An 18,789-nucleotide genomic window follows, 5' to 3' on the forward strand; every position below is an offset into this window, starting at 1 on the left:
CTAAGGTCACTATACACAGAGGAGCCAAGTTTTCTGGACTCAAGCCCATTCCTTCCCCTAAATACCACAATGATCAGGAGTTGAACTAAATCAAACCCAGTATGGTCACCTAGGGGCTGGTCTAGGGGACCCTGGGACTGCCTGTTTCTTAAAGAAGACTTCAGCCCACCTCAGCCCCGATTTGCTTTTTTGTTTCAGAACATATTCTGGAGTAGGCCGCCCAGAGCATAGCATGAGGCTGTGAAGGCAGAAATAAGCAAAAATCGCTGAAATTTACTGGTCCTGAAAACAGCCTGCACATTAAGGAATAAAGACTGGTGGGACAGGTTGGGCAGGAGAAATTCAGGCACGATTGATATACAAAGCATTTCTGACACTGATAGGAAGGCTTATTGATAGAGAAAAGCTTGGCTTAAAGAAAAAAGAAAAAGGACAAAACTAGTTTTTACCGACTTATAAGGTATTTTCTACAACTAGGGAAGACACAGAGTAGTGTCATCCAATGCAATTTACAGTAGAATTCCATTGTGCCAGTAAAGCACAAGGTACATTAGAAGGATTATTTTAAATATTCTTAATGTTTATTTAGCCTTAGGGTTCTACAGTAAAGGCAAAGGGTGACAAAAACAAGATTATGCAACAAAAGAGCGAAATTTTGCTTTCTAAAAAAAGAGAAGAATATGATTACACTTAACACCTCCTGGCAACAATGATCTCCTGCAGAATAAACACCCAAAGGCAAACAGCTGAGACAGAGTCCTCGGTCCTTTCTGGTTTTTTTGTTTCTTGTTTTGGTTTGGTTTGGTTTTTGTTTTTTTAAACAGAAACAGCCTCTGCCGGACCCAGTAGCTCACGCCTGTAATCCCAGAACTTTGGGAGGCCGAGGTGGGCGGATCACCTGAGGTCAGGCGTTCGAGACCAGCCTGACCAACATGGTGATACCCCGTCTATACTAAAAATACAAAAATTAGTTGGGCGTGGTGGCGGACGCCTTGTGATCCCAGGAGCCAAGACCGCGCCACTGCACTCCATTCTGGGCGACAGAGCGAGACTCCGTCTCAAATAATAATAATAATGATAATAAAGTAACGATAATAGAAACAGTCTCTCACTCTGTCCCCAAGGCTGTAGTGCAGTAGCGCGATTTCGGCTCACTGAAACCTCCGCCCCCGTCGGGTTCAAGCGATTCTCCCGCCTCAGCCTCCCGAGTAGTTGAGACTACAGGCGGCGCCACCGCGCCCGGCTAAATTTTTTTTTTTTTTTACGGAGACAGGAGTTCCGCCATGTTGCTCAGGCTGCTCTCGCCTGAGCTCATGCGATCCTCCCGCCTCGGCCTCCCAAAGCGCTGGGGTTACAGACTGGAGCCACCTCGCCCGGCCCTTCTCGGGTTCTTTAACTTCCCGCTACTGCGCAGGGCTGGCGCGGAGGCGGGGGCTGGGCGCGGTGGACCTGGCCGCCCAGGCCAAGCGCAGCCTCCCAGGCAGCCTCCGCACAGGCGGCCGGCGCTGCGGACCGGGCCACGTACAGGCCCCCCGAGAAACCCAGCTGGACGCCCCCTCACCCTTCACCCTCTCGCCCCTCGCCCCAGCACCTACCTGCAGCCCAAGCTTCTGCGCCCCCTGCCACCCCAGGACAGCACGCACTGGGCCTACTGCGCTTGCGCGTTCGGAAGCGCGTCCTGGGCGGGCGAGCGTGACGCTGCTGCCCCCTGGCTTCCTCTTCAGGCCGCGCACTGAAGCCAGAGCTAACGCCTCGGCGGTTCCAGTGCGCACCTACCCAGTCTCCCTCTCTGGCTTCTGCTTCCCAAACTTAGGAGAACGATTTTGCATTGACCCACTATTGCTTCAGCCTGGAGCCAGGCCCATGCAGAGCAGCTGTCAGATCTAGACGCACTGCCAGGCCTTCCAAAGCGTATTCCTCAGATCCCCGGCATCAGCAGGGACCTTGCTGGAAAGGCTGATTCCCCACTCTGGCCCAGACCCGCCACTCGGGGACCCAGATGCCTGAAGTTGGACAATCACTCTGTAAAAGAAACTGTGGGGCTTAGCCCAGACACAGTAAAGCTGAGCTGCACACATCAAGCGCGGCAGACAAGACCTTGGCAAGCCTCCGCGGAGGGGCAGGACTGGGCAAAGGCGGGGAAGTCTGTCGGGGCCGGCGGGGAGCCCCGCCGGGAGCCCAACACGCACTCGGGCACTTGGGAGGCTTGCAGCGTGGAAGTCAGGCTGGGGTTATGAAAAGTCTGGGTTGTGTACATTGGAAGCGTTAGCTGCTTCTACACTGACACACTGAGAAAGTCCAGAATTAAGAAACTAACATGGTGTGGATTAAAAAAAAAAAAAAAAAAAAGAGCCCGTACTAGCGATCCAAACAGTATTAAAATAACTACCAGAAACGTTTGCCTATCACATGGACAAACAGCAAAAGAACGGTAACACCTCCTGTCGTTATAATAGTCTGAAAGTTTCCTCACACACACAAATGAGTGTAAATTGGAATTCCTCCTACGGGACCTAGCAAATCCATTTCTAGGAATGTATCCTTCAGAAATAATATGTCTGCGGCAGGGGACTGTGGCTCATGCCTGTAATCCCAGTACTTTGGGAGGCCGAGGTGGGCGCATCACGAGGTCAGGAGATCGAGACCATCCTGGCTAACACGGTGAAACCCTGTCTCTACTAAAAATACAAAAAAGTAGCCGGGCGTGGTGGCGGGCGTGAGAATGGCGTGAACCCGGGAGGCGGAGCTTGCAGTGAGCGGAGATAGCGCCACTGCATTCCAGCCTGGGCGACGACTCAGTCTCAAGAAAAACAAGAAAAAGAAAAAGAAATAATATGTCTGCAAGATGTATGCACAAGAGATCTTGCTGAAGCATTGCTGGTAAAAGATATTTATACTAGACAAAAGAAGAAACCTGAATGTATAACAATAGGGCTTTCTGAAAGAAATTACATTACACATAGCCATGAAAAATGCTGTCTAACGGGTGCACAGTTTCAGTGTGAGAAGATGGTAAAGTCCTGGAGATGGATGGGGGTGATGGTTGCACAACAATGGGAATATACTTAATTCCACTGAACTGTACACTGAATTGTTACAATGGTAAATTTTATGCATCTTTTACTACAATTTTTAAAAAATTATGCTGTAGATCTATATATATTGACAGGAAAGGATATTCATAATACATGGCGGAGACAGTAAGCAATGTCATTTTTTAAAACATGTATTTATAATCATAAATATACATATATATTCCAATGGTTACCTCCAATAGGTAGAATTTGGGGCAATCTAAATTCTCCTTTATGTGGGGAAAAGAAAGAGAGATCAGCTTGTTACCATGTCTATATAGAAGGAAGTAGACATAAAAGACTCCATTTAGTTCTGTATTTGAGATGCTGTTAATCTGTGACCTTACCTTCAACTTTGTCCTTGCAAGAGACATGTGCGAAGGTGATTTAAGGTTAAAAGGATTTTGGGCTGTGCAGAATGTGCTTTGTTAAACAAGTGCCTAAAGGCTGCTTGTGGTTAAAAGTCATCACCATTCTCTTAAATCTCAAGAAAGAGAAAAACATTTGTCTCCTTCCCCTCCCTGGGCAATGGAACATCTCCGGGTAATACCCATTGTGTGGCTTGCTTACTGAGTGAGGAGAAACCGCCTTTAGGAATAAGGTGGGACTTGCTGGAGCAATACTGCTAAAAGGTTTATGGAGATGTCGCATATACATCTCAAGGCACAGCATTTTCCTTTAAACTTATTCATATTACAAGGATTTTTTCATATGTCTTACTGCCGATTTCTTCCCTACAATAATCCTATTGTCCAGCCACTCCCTTATCCTTTTAATGACTAAGATAATTCTCAATAAATACTAAGGGAACTCAGAGGCCGGTGCCAGCGTGGGTCCTCTGTAAGCTGAGCACCGGTCCCCTGGGCCCCGCTTTTCTTTCTCTACACTTTGTCTCTGTGTTTTATTCCTTGTCTCAAGTCTTTCGTTTCCACCTAACGAGAAACACCCACAAGTGTGGAGGGGCAGGCCACCCCTTCACCTTTATTCCTTATATGTATTTTTAAATGTTTATGTAATAGGTATTTCTCCATATATATGTATATACATACATGAACCATGAGCCTGCTAGCAGTATTAGACATGTATTATGACATGTCTTAGAAGGAAGCCATTTAGAAGGATCATAAAACAAACCTATTAAATTAATAATAACTTTTAAAAAGAAAGTAGGCCAGGCGTGGTGGTTCATGCCTGTAATCCCAACACTTTGGGAGGCTGAGGCAGGTGGATCACTTGAGGTCAGGAGTTCGAGACCAGCCTGACCAACATGGTGAAATCCCATCTCTACTAAAAATACAAACATTACCCGGGTGCAGTGACGAGCACCTGTCATTCCAGCTACTCAGGAGGCTGAGGCAGAAGAATTGCTTGAACCAGGGAGGCAGAGGTTGCAGTGAGCCAAGATCGCACCATTGCACTCCAGCCTGGGCGACAGAGCGAGACTCCGTCTTGGAATCAAAAAAGAAAGAAAGAAAGAAAGTAAAAAGGAAAATGGGTGAGATATGAGAAACTTTGAATATGAGAACTTTGAAGGGAAAAATAATCAGGCATTGAAATTTTACTAGATGTAGGGAATTGAGGAAATAAACGAATAAAGTGTAGTCAGTTCAGCTATAACACATTTTAAACACTAATTTCTTTCAGTAAGATTGATACATTAAGAAATAAGCATAACACAAATTTCCTGTTTGGTTAGTTGGTTTTGTTTCATTTTGGTTTGGTTTGTTTTGGTTTGGTTTGAGAAAGGGTCTCACTGTGTTGTCCAGGTTGGTCTCAAATTCCTGGACTCAAGTGGTCCTCCTGCCTTAGCCTCCTGAAATGCTGGGACTACAGGTGTGAGATGCTGTGGCCAGCATTGCCCTGTTTTCAACACTGAAGTAGACACTGCTTGGCAGATACCACTGAATTGCTATAAAGATAGGATGATGAGTTTTTTAGTTTTTTCGTAAAATTGAACGTGCTGGCTGACAGAGTTGGCTGTTGGCATCAAGATAGAAACTAGCCAGGCAGGGTTGGGGGCGGGGTGACTCACGCCTGTAATCCCAGCACTTTGGGAAGTCTAGGCGGTTGGATCACCTGAGGTCAGGAGTTCAAGATCAGCCTGGCCAACACGGTGAAACCCTGTCTCTGCTAAAAATACAAAAAAATTAGCCAGGTGTGGTGGCGAGTGCCTGCAATCCCAGCTACTCGGGAGACTGAGGCAGGTGAATCACTTGAACCTGGGGAGTGGAGGTTGCAGTGAGCTGAAATCGTGCCACTTCTCTGGAAAAAAGAGAGTTTCTGGAATGCCAGATGAGTTGGTCTCCCCTGTGCGAGACACCCATGGGGAGCCATGGGTGGTCTCTGAGGAGAGAAGTCTCCTTATTGCCTTCATCTCTTTATGCCCTGAGAGCATAACAGCTCAGCGGCCTGCCACAGGTTGCTGGGGGAAATAACACTCCTTTGAAGCAGTGGAGTATAATCAAACATCTTGGCTCCTCCTGAAACCCATTCCCACCCATTTCAGTCCTGATAAGTTAAAGATCTTAAGTAGTTTAGACACATCCAACGCTCCGGTCCCCTGGACCTGCCTTTTAAACTCTTATGCTGTCTCTTTCTAATTACTTTGTCTCCGCTGGACTCAGGGTACCCGCCGGGTGGTGTGGGGCTGGTTTCCCCAACAACTTCACTCTAGCCTGGGCAAAAGAGCAAACCTGTCTCAAACAAACAAACAAAAAGACAGAAACCAACCAGCAGCTCTCCTTGCTGAGTTCTTTGCCACATGGCCACCATTTTGTGCCTACAGGCTTTTTGGGGGTGCTGGGGAAAGGTGAAATTTTAACACTGATGAAAAATTAGAGGAATTAAATTCAAACAATTAAAAGTAAAAAGAACAGCAGAATTTGACACACCATCAAACTGGTTGTGTCACCCTTCTTCAAGCTGAACGTAGCCCAAAGCCTGGAACTGAGCGTCGGGGGTACATACAGAGACTCTGGAGAAACCCTCTGATTCTGGCTCGTGGAGCAGAAAAGGAAACTCCTAACTCAGAGGGAGTGAAGAAAATTCCCTGTTCTTTCTATTTCTTCACGTCTTTGCACTCCAGCCCCCAGTCAAGCCCAAGGCCAGAGCAAAAAGCTTCAGCAGCCGAAAGTCTGAGGGAGAGAGAGAGTCCTTTCCATTCAGTGGCACTGCAGCTCCAAGAGGACAGACACAAACTCGGTGTTTTGTTGTTTTTATTTGTTTCCCACTGCTGTGGCACAACTGTGGAAGTGGGCAGCTCCCCCAGGCGAAACTGAAAGTGGGAAGTTTCAGGCCAGGGCACTGAAACCTGAGGGAACCTAAAAACACTGAGAAGAGAGTGGAAGGTGAGAGCATCTGGCAAGCAACCTCAGAGAGTTGTTTTTGAACTCTTGGGCTCACCACTGACCTGCATATCACAGACTTAACAGGCACACCAAACACTCAGACAACTGTGCTCATGAACAGATTTTTCTTCAGGCACCAAACTACTGGAGGATGCAGCCACCAGACAGATCCAAATAACCCCACAGAGGGTATGAACACAGAACTCACTTTGGAACATGGACCCCAGAAGAAGATTGGAACCTGCAGACTGTCCCTAACTAGGTTATGTGCTTGCTTAAATTAAAATGTTGGCCAGGCGCGGTGGCTCACACCTGTAATCCCAGCACTTAGGGAGGGCAGATCACCTGAGGTTAGGAGTTTGAGACCAGCCTGGTAAACATGGTGGAACCCCGTCTCTACTAAGAAAGAAAGAAAGAAAGACAAGAAAGACGAAAGAAAGAAAGAAAGAGAAAAGGAACGAAAGAAAGAGAAAGAAAGAGAAAGAAAGAGAAAGAAAGAAAGAGAAAGAAAGAAAGAAAGAAAGAAAGAAAGAAAGAAAGAAAGAAAGAAAGAAAGAAAGAAAGAAAGAAAGAAAGAAAGAAAGAAAGAAAGAAAGAAAGAAAGAAAGAAAGAAAGAAAGAAAGAAAGAAAGAAAGAAAGAGAGAGAAAATAAATAGGCATGGTGGTGGATGCCTGTAATCCCAACTACCTGGGAGGCTGAAGCACAAGAATCACTTGAGCCCAGGAGGCAGAGGTTTCAGTGAGCCGAGATCACACCACTGCACTCCAGCCTAGGTGACAGAGCAAGACTCCTTCTCAAACAAACAAAAAAAAAGGCCGGGCGTGGTGGCTCACGCTTGTACAATCACAGCACTTTCGGAGGCTGAGGCGGGCAGATCACGACCTCAGGAGATCAAGACCATCCTGGCTAAAACGGTGAAACCCCGTCTCTACTAAAAATACAAAAAATTAGCCGGGCGTGGTGGCAGACACCTGTAGTCCCAGCTGCTCCGGAAGCTGAAGCAGGAGAATGGCGCGAGCCCAGGAGGCGGAGCTTGCAGGGAGCCGAGATAGCGCCACTGTATTCCAGGCTGGGTGAAAGAGCGAGACACTGTCTCAAAAAAAATAAGTAAATAAATAAATTAATAAAAAATAAAAATAAAAAAAATTAGCCGGGTATGGTGGCAAGCGCTTGTAGTCCCAGCTACTCAGGAGGTTGAGGCAGGAGAAGGAGGTTGAGGCAGGAGAATGGCGTGAACCCGGGAGGCGGAGCTTGCAGTGAGCCGAGATCACACCACTGCACTCCACCCTGGGCTACGGAGCGAGACTCCGTCTCGAAAAATAACGATAACAATAATTAAAATGCCAACATTCTCCATAGGATTTAAACAAGAATTAGAGCCTCATAATATTCAAAATGCTCTGGATACAAAATTGCTAGGCATACGAACCATCACAAAAATCTCAACTTGCATGGGAAAAGATAATCAACAGTCACCAACTATAAAATGACTGTTAGGATTATCTGAAAAAGACATTAGTTATTATGAAAATGCTCAAACAATTATAAACATTCTTGAAACAAAAGAAAGTATAGGGCTGGGCACAGTGGCTCGCGCCTGTAATCCCAAGACTTTGAGAAGCCAAGGCAGGCCAATCACTTGAGGTCAGGAGTTCGAGACCAGCCTGGCTAACATGGTGAAACCCTGTCTCTATTGAAAATACAAAAATTAGCCAGACATGGTGGCAGATGCACTCAGGAGGCTGAAGCAGGAGAATTGCTTGTACCTGGGAGGTGGAGATTGCGGTGAGCCGAGATCATGCCATTGCACTCCAGCCTGGGTGACAGAGTAAGACTCTGTCTCAAACAAATAAAAAATAATAATTTAGAAAAGGAAGTATGACTAAAAAACTTGGAGAAAGTAAGAGGAACCAAATAAGCATTTAAGACAGAAAAATACAATAATCAAATTTTAAAACTCACTGGATAGATTCAATGGCAGAATGGAAATGACAGAGGAGTCAGTGAACATGAAGACAGATTAACAGAAATTATCCAAACTGACCAACAGAAAGGAGGGAAAAATTAATAAAACTTCAGGCTCCTGTGGGACATAACAAAAGATATAACATTTATGCCAGCAGAATCCCAGAGCAGATGAGAAAGAAAGCACTAAAAAGTTTTTGAAGAAATAACGGCTGAAAATTTCCCAAGTTTGGGAAAGAAACACCAACCTACAGATTCAAAAAACTGAGCAAACCCAAACACAAATCCAAAGACATCCATGCCCAGACACATCAAAATCAAACTGCTGAAAAATAAAGACAAGGAAAAAAAATTGAAAGCAACCAAAGAGAAATGCCACAAGCTCTAGGCGACCCACAATCCTAATGACAGTGAATTTATCCTCTGAGATCACGAAGACCAAAGTGGCACAACGTCTTTCAAGTGCTGAAAGAAAAGAATTGCAAGCCCAGAATTCCATATGCAGTGAAAACATCCTTCAGGAATAACCTTGAAATAAACTCAGATGAAGGAAAACTAAGAGAATTTGTAGCCTGCAGACCTACTCTAACTGAACTGCTAAAAGAAAGTTTTTTGGTGGCTCAAGCCTGTAATCCCAGCATTTTGGGAGGCTGAGGCAGGCAGATCACCTGAAGTCAGGAGTTGGAGACCAGCCTGGCCAATATGGTGAAACCCCATCTCTACTAAACATACAAAAATTAGCTGGGCATGGTGGCACACGCCTGTAATCCCAGCTACTCGCGAGGCTGAGGCACGAAAATTGCTTGAACCTGGGAGACAAAGAATGCAGTGATCCGAGATCATGCCACTGCACTCCAGCCTGGGCAAGAGTGAGACTCTGTCTCAAAAAAAGAGAAAGTTATTTAGACAGAATGATAACAGCAATGAAAGAATAACAGAGAATGGTGAACAGTAAGGAGACATATGGTGGTATTGTTTCCATATGCCAACTGAAGTGACAAAATATTCTAAATAGATTGTGAAAAGTTGAGTATTTTGTAACCCCTGGAGTAACCACTAAAACGAAATAAAAACAACTAGAAATAACAGAAGATAACAGGAAAATCTCCAAACCCCTGGGAATTAATACCTTTTTTTTTTTTTTTTTTGAGATGAAATTTCACTCTGTTGCCCAGGCTGGAGTACAGTGGTGCAATCTCGGCTCACTGCAACTTCCGCCTCCTGGATTCAAGTGATGCCCCTGCCTCAGTCCCCCAAGTAGCTGGGATTATAGGTGTGCACCACCATGCCCAGCTAGTTTTTGTATATTTAGTAGAGATGGGGTTTTACTATGTTGGCCAGGCTGGTCTCAAACTCCTGACCTCAAGTGATCCACCTGCCTCAGCCTCCCAAAGTGCTGGGATTACAGGCATGAGCCACCATGTCCGGCCTAAAATTGTCACTTGAAAGCTCACAGTTTTAGCCCGGCATGGTGGCTCATACCTGTAATCCCAGCACTTTGGGAGGCCGAGGCTGGTGGATTACCTGAGGTCTGGAGTTCGACACCAGCCTCACCAACATGAGGAAACCCCGTCTCTACTAAAAATACAAAAAATTAGCTGGGCATGGTGGCAGACGCCTATAATCCCAGCTACTTGGGAGGCTGAGGCAGGAGAATCACTTGAACCGGGAGGTGGAGGCTGCAGTGAGCCGAGATCATGCCATTGTACTCCAGCCCAGGCAACAAGAGCGAAACTCTGTCTCAAAAAAAAAAAAAAAAAAAAAAAAAAACTAAAAGGAAAGCTCACATTTTATCATTGGCAACATTCAGTTGTTTTCCTTAAAGTGACAAACTCATTTCATTGGTTTTAAGACAGTCTTTGAGACACTTTCTCACTCTGTCACCCAGGCTGGAGTGCAGTGGTGTGATCTTGGATCACTGCAACCTCTGCCTCCCAGGTTCAAGCGATTCTCATGCCTCAGCCTCCCAAATAGCTATCACACCCAGCTAATTTTTATATTTTTAGTAAAGATGGGGTTTCACCATGTTGGCCAGGCAGATCTCGAACTCCTGATCTCAAGTGATCCAACTGCCTTGGCCTCCCAAAGTGCTGGGATTACAGGCATGAGCCACCATGCCCAGCCTCATTTCATTCGTTTTCTTTTTTTTTTTTTTTTTTTTTTTTTGAGACGGAGTCTTGCTCTGCCGCCCAGGCTGGAGTGCAGTGGCCGGCTCTCAGCTCACTGCAAGCTCCGCCTCCCGGGTTCACGCCATTCTCCTGTCTCAGCCTCCCAAGTAGCTGGGACTACAGGCGCCCGCCTCGTCGCCCGGCTAGTTTTTTGTTTTAGTAGAGACGGGGTTTCATCGTATTAGCCAGGATGGTCTCGATCTCCTGACCTCATGATCCGCCCGTCTCGGCCTCCCAAAGTGCTGGGATTACAGGCTTGAGCCACCGCGCCCAGCCTTTTTTTTTTTTTAAGAGTCTTGGTCTGTAGCCCAGGCTGGAGTGCAGTGGTGCGATCTCAGCTCACTGCAACCTCTTCCTCCCAGCTTCATGCCATTCTCCTGCCTCAGCCTCCTGAGTAGCTGGGACTACAGGCACCCGCCACCATGCCTGACTTTTTCTTCTTTTTTCTTTTTTTTTGTAAAGATGGTGTCTCACCATGTTAGCCAGGATGGTCTTGATCTCCTGACCTCGTGTTCCACCTGCCTCGGCCTCCCAAAGTGCTGGGATTACAAGGGTGAGCCACCGCGCCCAGCCTACCATTCGTTTTTGAGAGACTATGTATCATCCATCCAAGAATGAATAACCAGTGTGTTGGGGTCCGCGTGTTTCCTAAACAAAGGAATGAACACACAAGACAACACAGGATGAGACAAACATGGCAGCCGTCCCGAACGGCACGCTCTGCTTTATTTTATACAGTCGGTTGTGGAATGTTGCCAAGTCACAAGTCACGTGTTGTTTTTCTGACCTTTTCCTGACTTTCTGGTTTCTCAAGATGTTTACACATTAACCAGTCCCCAGGGTCTGCTGTTTGCAGCTGGCTCCTTTGTCCTCCCTGTTTGCAGGGAAGGAACGCCCTGTTTTGTTTGCAAGAGCAGGACTTACGGGAATGTCTCCTTTGCAAGCACGTAGTCCTCTACACCAGTGTATTTGTTGTTTAAGTAAATGGTGTTCCATGAAAATGCGTCCTGTTCAGCCCACATCTTACACAGCTGCACAAATGCTTTTCCTCAAGACAATCATATGGATATGTGTTATGCATACTTTCATTCAGTCACATTAAAATATTGAAAAGACGGGTTGGGTGTTGTGAATAAAAAAATACATAATGACTGACTAATCAAGGACATTCTTCAGTATATGCACAGCAGGGAAGCAAGAGTGCCACTCATTTTTCTGAGTACCACTGCCTTGCTTTATGCTGTGGCACCAGCAGTTTTACCCACCACCGTTTTTGTACCAATGCAAATGTAACAGCTATTAAGGCAGATAGTTTTGAGTTAGCAGGTCTCTCCATAGACCTCACTTTGGTCTAAGTAAATGACTGCACTGTAAGTCCCGTGTCCAGTTGCCGTTAGGAGATCGCCCTCAGGTTAACTACAGCCTAAAGTCATTCTGCCTTTAAGTCACGGAGCCTCCTCACCTGATTCAGTGCTCACTAAGCAACCTTTTGGTTAATGAATTGCTACACAGTTAAACGTCAGGCAAAAAATGCCACGTGGCTAGGCTGACATAACTGTTTGGTCTGCTTCATAGTGACCTGAGTGTAAACTTCCATTATGCATTTTTTTTTTTTTTTTTTTTTTTTTGAGATAGGGTCTCACTCCCATTGCCAAAGCTGGAGTGCAGTGGCACCACCCTGGCTCAAGTGATCCTCCAATCCCAGCCTCCCGGGCTGCTAGGACTACAGGTGCACACCACCACTCTTGGCTAATAATTTTAAAAAATTGTTTTGTAGAGATGGGCCCAGGCTGGTCTTGAATTCCAAGGCTCAGGCAGTCCTCCCGCCTCAACCTCCCCAAGTGCTGGTATTATAGGCATGAGCCACTCCACCCGGCCTCATTATGCTTTTTATTAAGCTGTCTCTATAAGCTGTTGAGTCCAAAGTCCCATATCCCATCAGTTTTGGGTCACCTATTATGGTTTCTGAGGCTAATCGCCTTTTTTTTTTTTTTTTTTTTTTTTTGAGACAGTCTCATTCTATTGCCCAGGGTGGAGTGTAATGGCACAATCTTAGCTTGCTGCAACCTCCACCTCCTGGGTTTAAGCGATTCTCCTGTCTCAGCCTCCCAAGTAGCTAGGATTACAGGTGTCTGCCACCACGCCTGGCTAATTTTTGAATTTTTAGTAGAGACGGGTTTCACCATGTTGTCCAGGCTGGTCTTGAACTCCTAACCTCAAATGATCTGCCTGCCTCGGCCTCCCAAAGTGCTGAGATTACAGGCATGAGTCATCGCGCCCGGCTGAGAGTAATGGCTATCTTATGAGAACTTCTCTATGTAGCTTTTGATCCTTATGACACCTTTGAAATGGTCTACATGGAAATGGCACTTTATGGCAGCTTCAAAAATAAAATTACAGATTTTTGGATTCTAAAAACAACAAAAACATGTAAAATGTTAGAAATAACACTCACTACATATATTTTCTTCCAAAAGTATTAAAATATTATTTCCTAAATTTATCTTGAGAAAGGATGACTATTTAACTCTATATGATTTCCTTAGTTGTACTTTGGTGCTTTGACATTGAACAAAAATTACAGATAAAGTGAGATTGAGGCTGGACCTGGTGTCTCATGCCTGTAATCCCAACACTTTGGGAGGCCGAAGCAGGCAGACTACTTGAGGTCAGGAGTTCATGACCAGCCTGGCCAACATGGTAAAACCCTGTCTCTACTAAAAATACAAAAATTAGCCAGGCATGGTGGCAGGCGCCTATAATCCCAGCTACTAGGGAAGCTGGGGCTGGAGAATTACTTGAGCCCAGGCAGTGGAGGTTGCAGTAAGCTGTGATCACTCCACTGCACTCCAGCATGGGTGACAGAGTGAGACTCCATGTAAAAAAAATCAATATATAAAAATAAATAAATAATAAAGTGAGATTGAATTAAGTGCAGGTACAGCAAGCTAGCTTGCTAACCGCTCCCAACTCCTTCCTGGCATGGCATCCTGCATCATACATGCTGGAAAGCTACAAATTACACTTCCCAGATTCCTCTGCAGTTAAGATTTTAAGACATCCTGTTGGTTCCTTCCAATCAGATGCACTGCAGTGAGCCTTTAACTTGGAACCACACTACATGGGAAAAGCAGGAGATGTGCTTTGCATGGAACGTGCAGAGACAGCACAGTCCTGGAGCTGGCAGCCAGGGTTGTGGCTTCCTCATTCCTCATCCAGCAGTTTCCTGATTCGGGCACAGGCAGCAGCAACGGGATGGTCCAGTTGTGTAGTATGGTTCGGGAATGTACTTCTAAAAGATTAGGTAATTCTTCTGTGAGATATTTATATACCTGAATAAACCCTTTGGGTTTAAACTACCTTGAGTGGATTTTGTCACTTTCAGTCAAGAACTGACCAATTTACATTTTAACATTTCCTCCAACACATCATGTTTCTAGTTTACAGTTTTATAGCAATATTTTCTTTCTTTTTTTTTTTTTTTGACACAGACTCTTGCTCTGTCGCCCAGGCTGGGGTGCAATGGCGGGATCTCAGCTCACTGCAAGCTCCGCCTCCCGGGTTTATGCCATTCTCCTGCCTCAGCCTCCCGAGTAGCTGGGGCTACAGATGCCTGCCACCTCGCCCAGCTAGTTTTTTGTATTTTTTAGTAGAGACGGGGTTTCACTGGGTTAGCCAGGATGGTCTCAATCTCCTGACCTCGTGATCCGCCCGTCTCGGCCTCCCAAAGTGCTGGGATTACAAGCTTGAACCACCGCGCCGAGCTGCAATATTTTCTTTCTAACTGCTTTTCTGAGACAATATGTCTTGTATAATATATAAATGCTAATGGCCGGGCGCAGTGGCTCAAGCCTGTAATCCCCAGCACTTTGGGAGGCCGAGACGGGCGGATCACGAGGTCAGGAGATCGAGACCATCCTGGCTAACACGGTGAAACCCCGTCTCTACTAAAAATACAAAAAAAACTAGCCGGGCAAGGTGGCGGCGCCTGTAGTCCCAGCTACTCGGGAGGCTGAGGCAGGAGAATGGCGTGAACCCGGGAGGCGGAGCTTGCAGTGAGCTGAGATCTGGCCACTGCACTCCAGCCTGGGTGACAGAGCGAGACTTCGTCTCAAAAAAAAAAAAAAAAAAAATATATATATATATATATATATATATATATATATAATGCTATTAAAAAATCAAACTACTGCGACACTGTTTTTAGATACAGCTATAATTTTATTACAAAACCATTCTTTTGGCATTAGTTGGTTACAGTGATAGCAAGATAATGTGAGTGTGCAGACCAGCTCTGATGGAACCACTGTATTCCCTGCTTACTGAACCAAACTTCAGCTACCTCATATCCATTACATACAAGTGACCCGCAGTTATTACTGCTACAAATCTTGATATGTGTACCACTGAGGGAGGAGTTGATGCTAAGGGATTAGATTACACGTTGACAGGACTACAAAAGTTCCTTTATGAGACTTTTTCTTCCTCCTCCCATCCAATGACTTTGCTTTAGAAGAATCACATTACTTACAGCTAGTCTGAGTAGCAGCAGCACCCAAGGAGCATCAGTTCTTGTTAAAAAGCAATACCTGTGTGATGCACTTTCACACCACAGGCAAAGGGAGGGACCACTCTCGTTTTAAATTCCTGCAGTGTCCCTTAATAAAAAATAAAAGCATTCCATCAAGTTCTTCTGGATGGTGTTACTGCTGTACATTTGTTTGTGACTCATTTTCTGTGCTGTGTTTGCTTTGAAGGGATCTTCCAATATATCTCCAATATTCCTTTCTTATAGTGTCCTTTTCTTTAGCTAGGATTTCACATAACTGAAAATGAAAAATAAAAATTAAAGTAATACATAATTCAATCTCAAGGGCAAATGCCTTTGAGCCAATACAATTTAACTTAAATCACGTTCAGATGAGACACACTATTAAGAGTCACAGGCTGTGTTGCCAAGTGATGTCAATGCTGTCCCTAACCAGAAATAGCCCTGCACTGAATTCTGAGTAACGATGTTGAAAGGGGACATGGATATTAGTGGTATTGGGCCAACCAATTCTCAGATACCAAAAATGATAGCACTGAGCCCCACCAGCTTACCTCTAATGCTTTATTAAGAATGTCTTCCTTATTGTCACACTGGTTTTCTAGCATGTCTTCATAGATATCCACAAGAAAGGCAATTAGGTAGGGGGAGCTATGACTTGGTTGTAAATCAAGTAATTGATTTAACAGATTAGGGTATTTGGAAAGACCACGATCCTGCAAAATCCTGTAAACAACAACAAAAAACAAACACTTGATTTTGTGAAGGAAGAAAAGCAGTAGAAAGATCAAGAGAAAATAAACCCTGAAACGCAAACAAGAAAAGGAGAGTTATTTTGAATGAATGAGGCTGAAACTATCATGAAACTTTTAAATTACACGAGTCTTATCATAGATCATTAGTTAATTAAAAACTGGCCAGGTGCAGTGGCTCATGCCTGTAATCACAACACTCTGGGAAGCAGAGGCAGATGGAACACTTGAACCCAGGAGTTCAAGATCAGCCTGGGTAAAATAGCAAGATCTAGTCTCTACTAAATTTTTTTAAAAAATCAGCCATGCCTAGTGGTGGCACCTATAGTCTCAGCTACTTGGGAGGCTGAGGTGGGAGAATCACTAGAGCCTAGGAGATCGAGACTGCAGTGGGCCATGATCATGCCACTACCCTCCAGCCTGGACAACAGAGTGAGATCCTGTCTCCAAAAAAAAGGGATAATTAAGAGCTAAGTAAAAAAAGTTTTAAAAAATGAAGTTTAAAAGTATTCATTTATAACTTAAACTGTATAACACAAAATAAATCATCTTAAAAAGTGAAGGGCAAAACCAGGAGAGATGTTCTTGTTTCTTTTTTTTCTTTGAGACAGGGTCTCGCTATGTCGCCTAGGCTGGAGCACAGTGGTGTGATCTCAGCTCACCCTGACCTCCGCCTCCGGGTTTAAGCAACTCTTATGCTTCAGCCTCCCAAGCAGTTGGGATTACAGGTGTGCACCAACAAGCTCAACTAATTTTTGTATTTTTAGTAGAGATGGGGTTTTGCAATGTTGGCCAGGCCGGTCTCGACCTGCTAGCCTCAAGTGATCCGCCCACCTTGGCCTCCCAAAGTGCTGGGATTACAGGCTTGAGCTAACATGCCCAGCCCTCTTCTTCTCTTGAGATGGCTTCTCATCCCTCGTGATCTCCAGATACTATAGGGACCTCCCCTGACACATCTCCAAGGGTGACTGATTCCATACTTTGTGCTCTTTTGAGCCTAGTTTCCTTGAAGACCTCTTATGTTCAACAAGGAGCTTAGTTATGACAGTGGCCAGGCAAGTGAAACCTTTTCTAGTTGAGTAGGTTAACTTGAAGGTGGAGATCTCTAGAAATGAAAACAGAAAGGCTGGCTGCCCATTGGCAAAATCTACCTGTAAACTACCCTGCTTTACTGTGTTCCTGAGCCAACCAGAGCCTGGGTGTGTGTATGTTCCATTCTTTGATATAAAGACTACAGGAATCGTAAATACAATTAAAATGGCATTATTTACTGGTGGATTATTCTGAAAACGGTGTTGGTAAGTACTTGGGAGGTGCAGAGAAGGGCAGAAGGCACTTTTCCAGAGAGTTTCCATAATGCTGTTTACACTTCTGCTCTTAGGTCCAGAAAAATGAAAAATTCTTTACTATCCTTTTGGAATCTAATTGTGGAATATACTCCATGATGCATTATATAGCCACTTCATTTTTTGTATAAAAAAAGCAAAAACAACCTCTTACCCTTTCAAATAGTTCCATGCACTTTCATTATGTGGTACTAGTTTAATCATTTCCAGAGCGTATCTGCAAGAAAAAAATATATTTATACAATTTTAAAAGAACAGTGCAAGGATGAGACGCAGCTTTTCTTTTTTTTTTTTTTTGAAACGGAGTCTTGCTCTGTCACACAGGCTGGAGTGCAGTGGCACAATCTCAGTTCACTGCAACCTCCGCCTCCCAGGTTCAAGTCATACTCCTGCCTCAGCCTCCCCAATAGTTGGGACAACAGGCTCCCGCCACCACACCCAGCTGATTTTTGTATTTTTAGTAGAGACAGGGTTTCACCATACTGACCAGGCTGGTCTCGAAATCCTGACCTTGTGATCTGCCTGCCTCGGCCTCCCAAAGTGCTGGGATTATAGACGTGAGCCAGCGCGCCCAGCCGAGACACAGTTTTACTAAGATTGTGGCGCAACTTTGGAAACACACTTTCACTTGTGTCAGCATCTCTCTTAGTGCACTGTGGCACCTCTCTAGGTCATATTTAAATCAGAGAATACCTTAAGGCTGTAGCTGTCAATTCAGTTCTAGAGAAGGACACAAAACTAATCTAAAAGCTTCAATTCACAATAGGAATAAAAGTAACATAAAATATTTCTTTTAAATAATATGGAAGATTTTCCTTTTCAAGAAAACATCAGCTAAAAGAAGGAGACTTTCCATTTATTGGTAAAGCAACCTTGGAAAAGCAGTCTAAGCTCTACTTACGTCCCAATAATCTTTAGCTATCATTAAAAAACGGCATGGAAATTACATAGACAAAGAATAAAAACGAAAAATCAACACAAGAACGTATTTCTTATATTTCAAAGCAAGATGACTAGTAAACTGTGATGTGATTCCCTGTCAAAATGGGTGCTCCATACCTTTGTCTTCCCCTTAAACAGATTAAATGTAATTCAGACTCGATTACCACAAATCCCAAGGGAGCCACAGAACATGCTTCACCACATAATTGCTCAGATGAGTAAGTCACTGACAAGCTTGGTAGTCTTGGTTCTGCTGCAGTGCTGTTACTATAATTTTTTTTCCCACAGAGTAATAATAAACTCATTCAACATGATAAAAGTATTTTTCCAACTACTTTTACATGACTTAATGTTTCCAATTATTTGTGAAACCATGTCCCTGCAGGTCTTAGCTGGTCACTTAAGATTCTTAATTTCATCTTGGCAATATCTAAATTTTTATTTACATACATGTGTACTAAAGCATTACCTATTTTTATGGTTAAAACATGAACTTTAGCTGGGCATGGTGGCTCACATCTGTAATCCCAGCACTTTCAGAGATCAAAGCAGGAAGACTGCCTGAGGCCAGGAGATCAAGACTAGTCTGGGCAACATAATGAGACCTCATCTCTACAAAAAATTTTAACAATTAGCTGCGTGCA

General features: G+C 44.5%; 2 protein-coding genes across 7 annotated transcripts in view; both read right to left on the reverse strand.

Moving 5' to 3' along the window:
- POMK (protein O-mannose kinase) overlaps window positions 1–1,656 on the reverse strand; it is a 51,720-nt gene extending 50,064 nt beyond the window's left edge. For 4 of the 6 annotated variants that reach the window (XM_030937487.1, XM_030937482.1, XM_030937483.1 and 1 more), the window contains exon 1: window positions 1,596–1,656. The gene's annotated coding sequence lies outside the window, so the exon portion shown is untranslated. The remainder of the gene's footprint in view (window positions 1–1,595) is intronic. The other 2 variants (XM_030937488.1, XM_010370970.2) reach the window with 1 other exon arrangement.
- Window positions 1,657–14,754: 13,098 nt separating this feature from the next.
- FNTA (farnesyltransferase, CAAX box, alpha) overlaps window positions 14,755–18,789 on the reverse strand; it is a 31,522-nt gene continuing 27,487 nt past the window's right edge. Inside the window, exons 7-9 of the mRNA XM_010370967.2 lie at window positions 17,358–17,420; window positions 15,660–15,831; window positions 14,755–15,382 (exon numbers count right to left, since the gene is read on the reverse strand). Coding sequence (XP_010369269.2) covers window positions 15,260–15,382; window positions 15,660–15,831; window positions 17,358–17,420 — 358 coding nt within the window. The 3' untranslated portion in view covers window positions 14,755–15,259. The remainder of the gene's footprint in view (window positions 15,383–15,659; window positions 15,832–17,357; window positions 17,421–18,789) is intronic.

Source organism: Rhinopithecus roxellana, chromosome 9 (genome assembly GCF_007565055.1).
Source record: "Rhinopithecus roxellana isolate Shanxi Qingling chromosome 9, ASM756505v1, whole genome shotgun sequence".
In the NCBI taxonomy this organism is placed as follows: Eukaryota; Metazoa; Chordata; class Mammalia; order Primates; family Cercopithecidae; genus Rhinopithecus; species Rhinopithecus roxellana.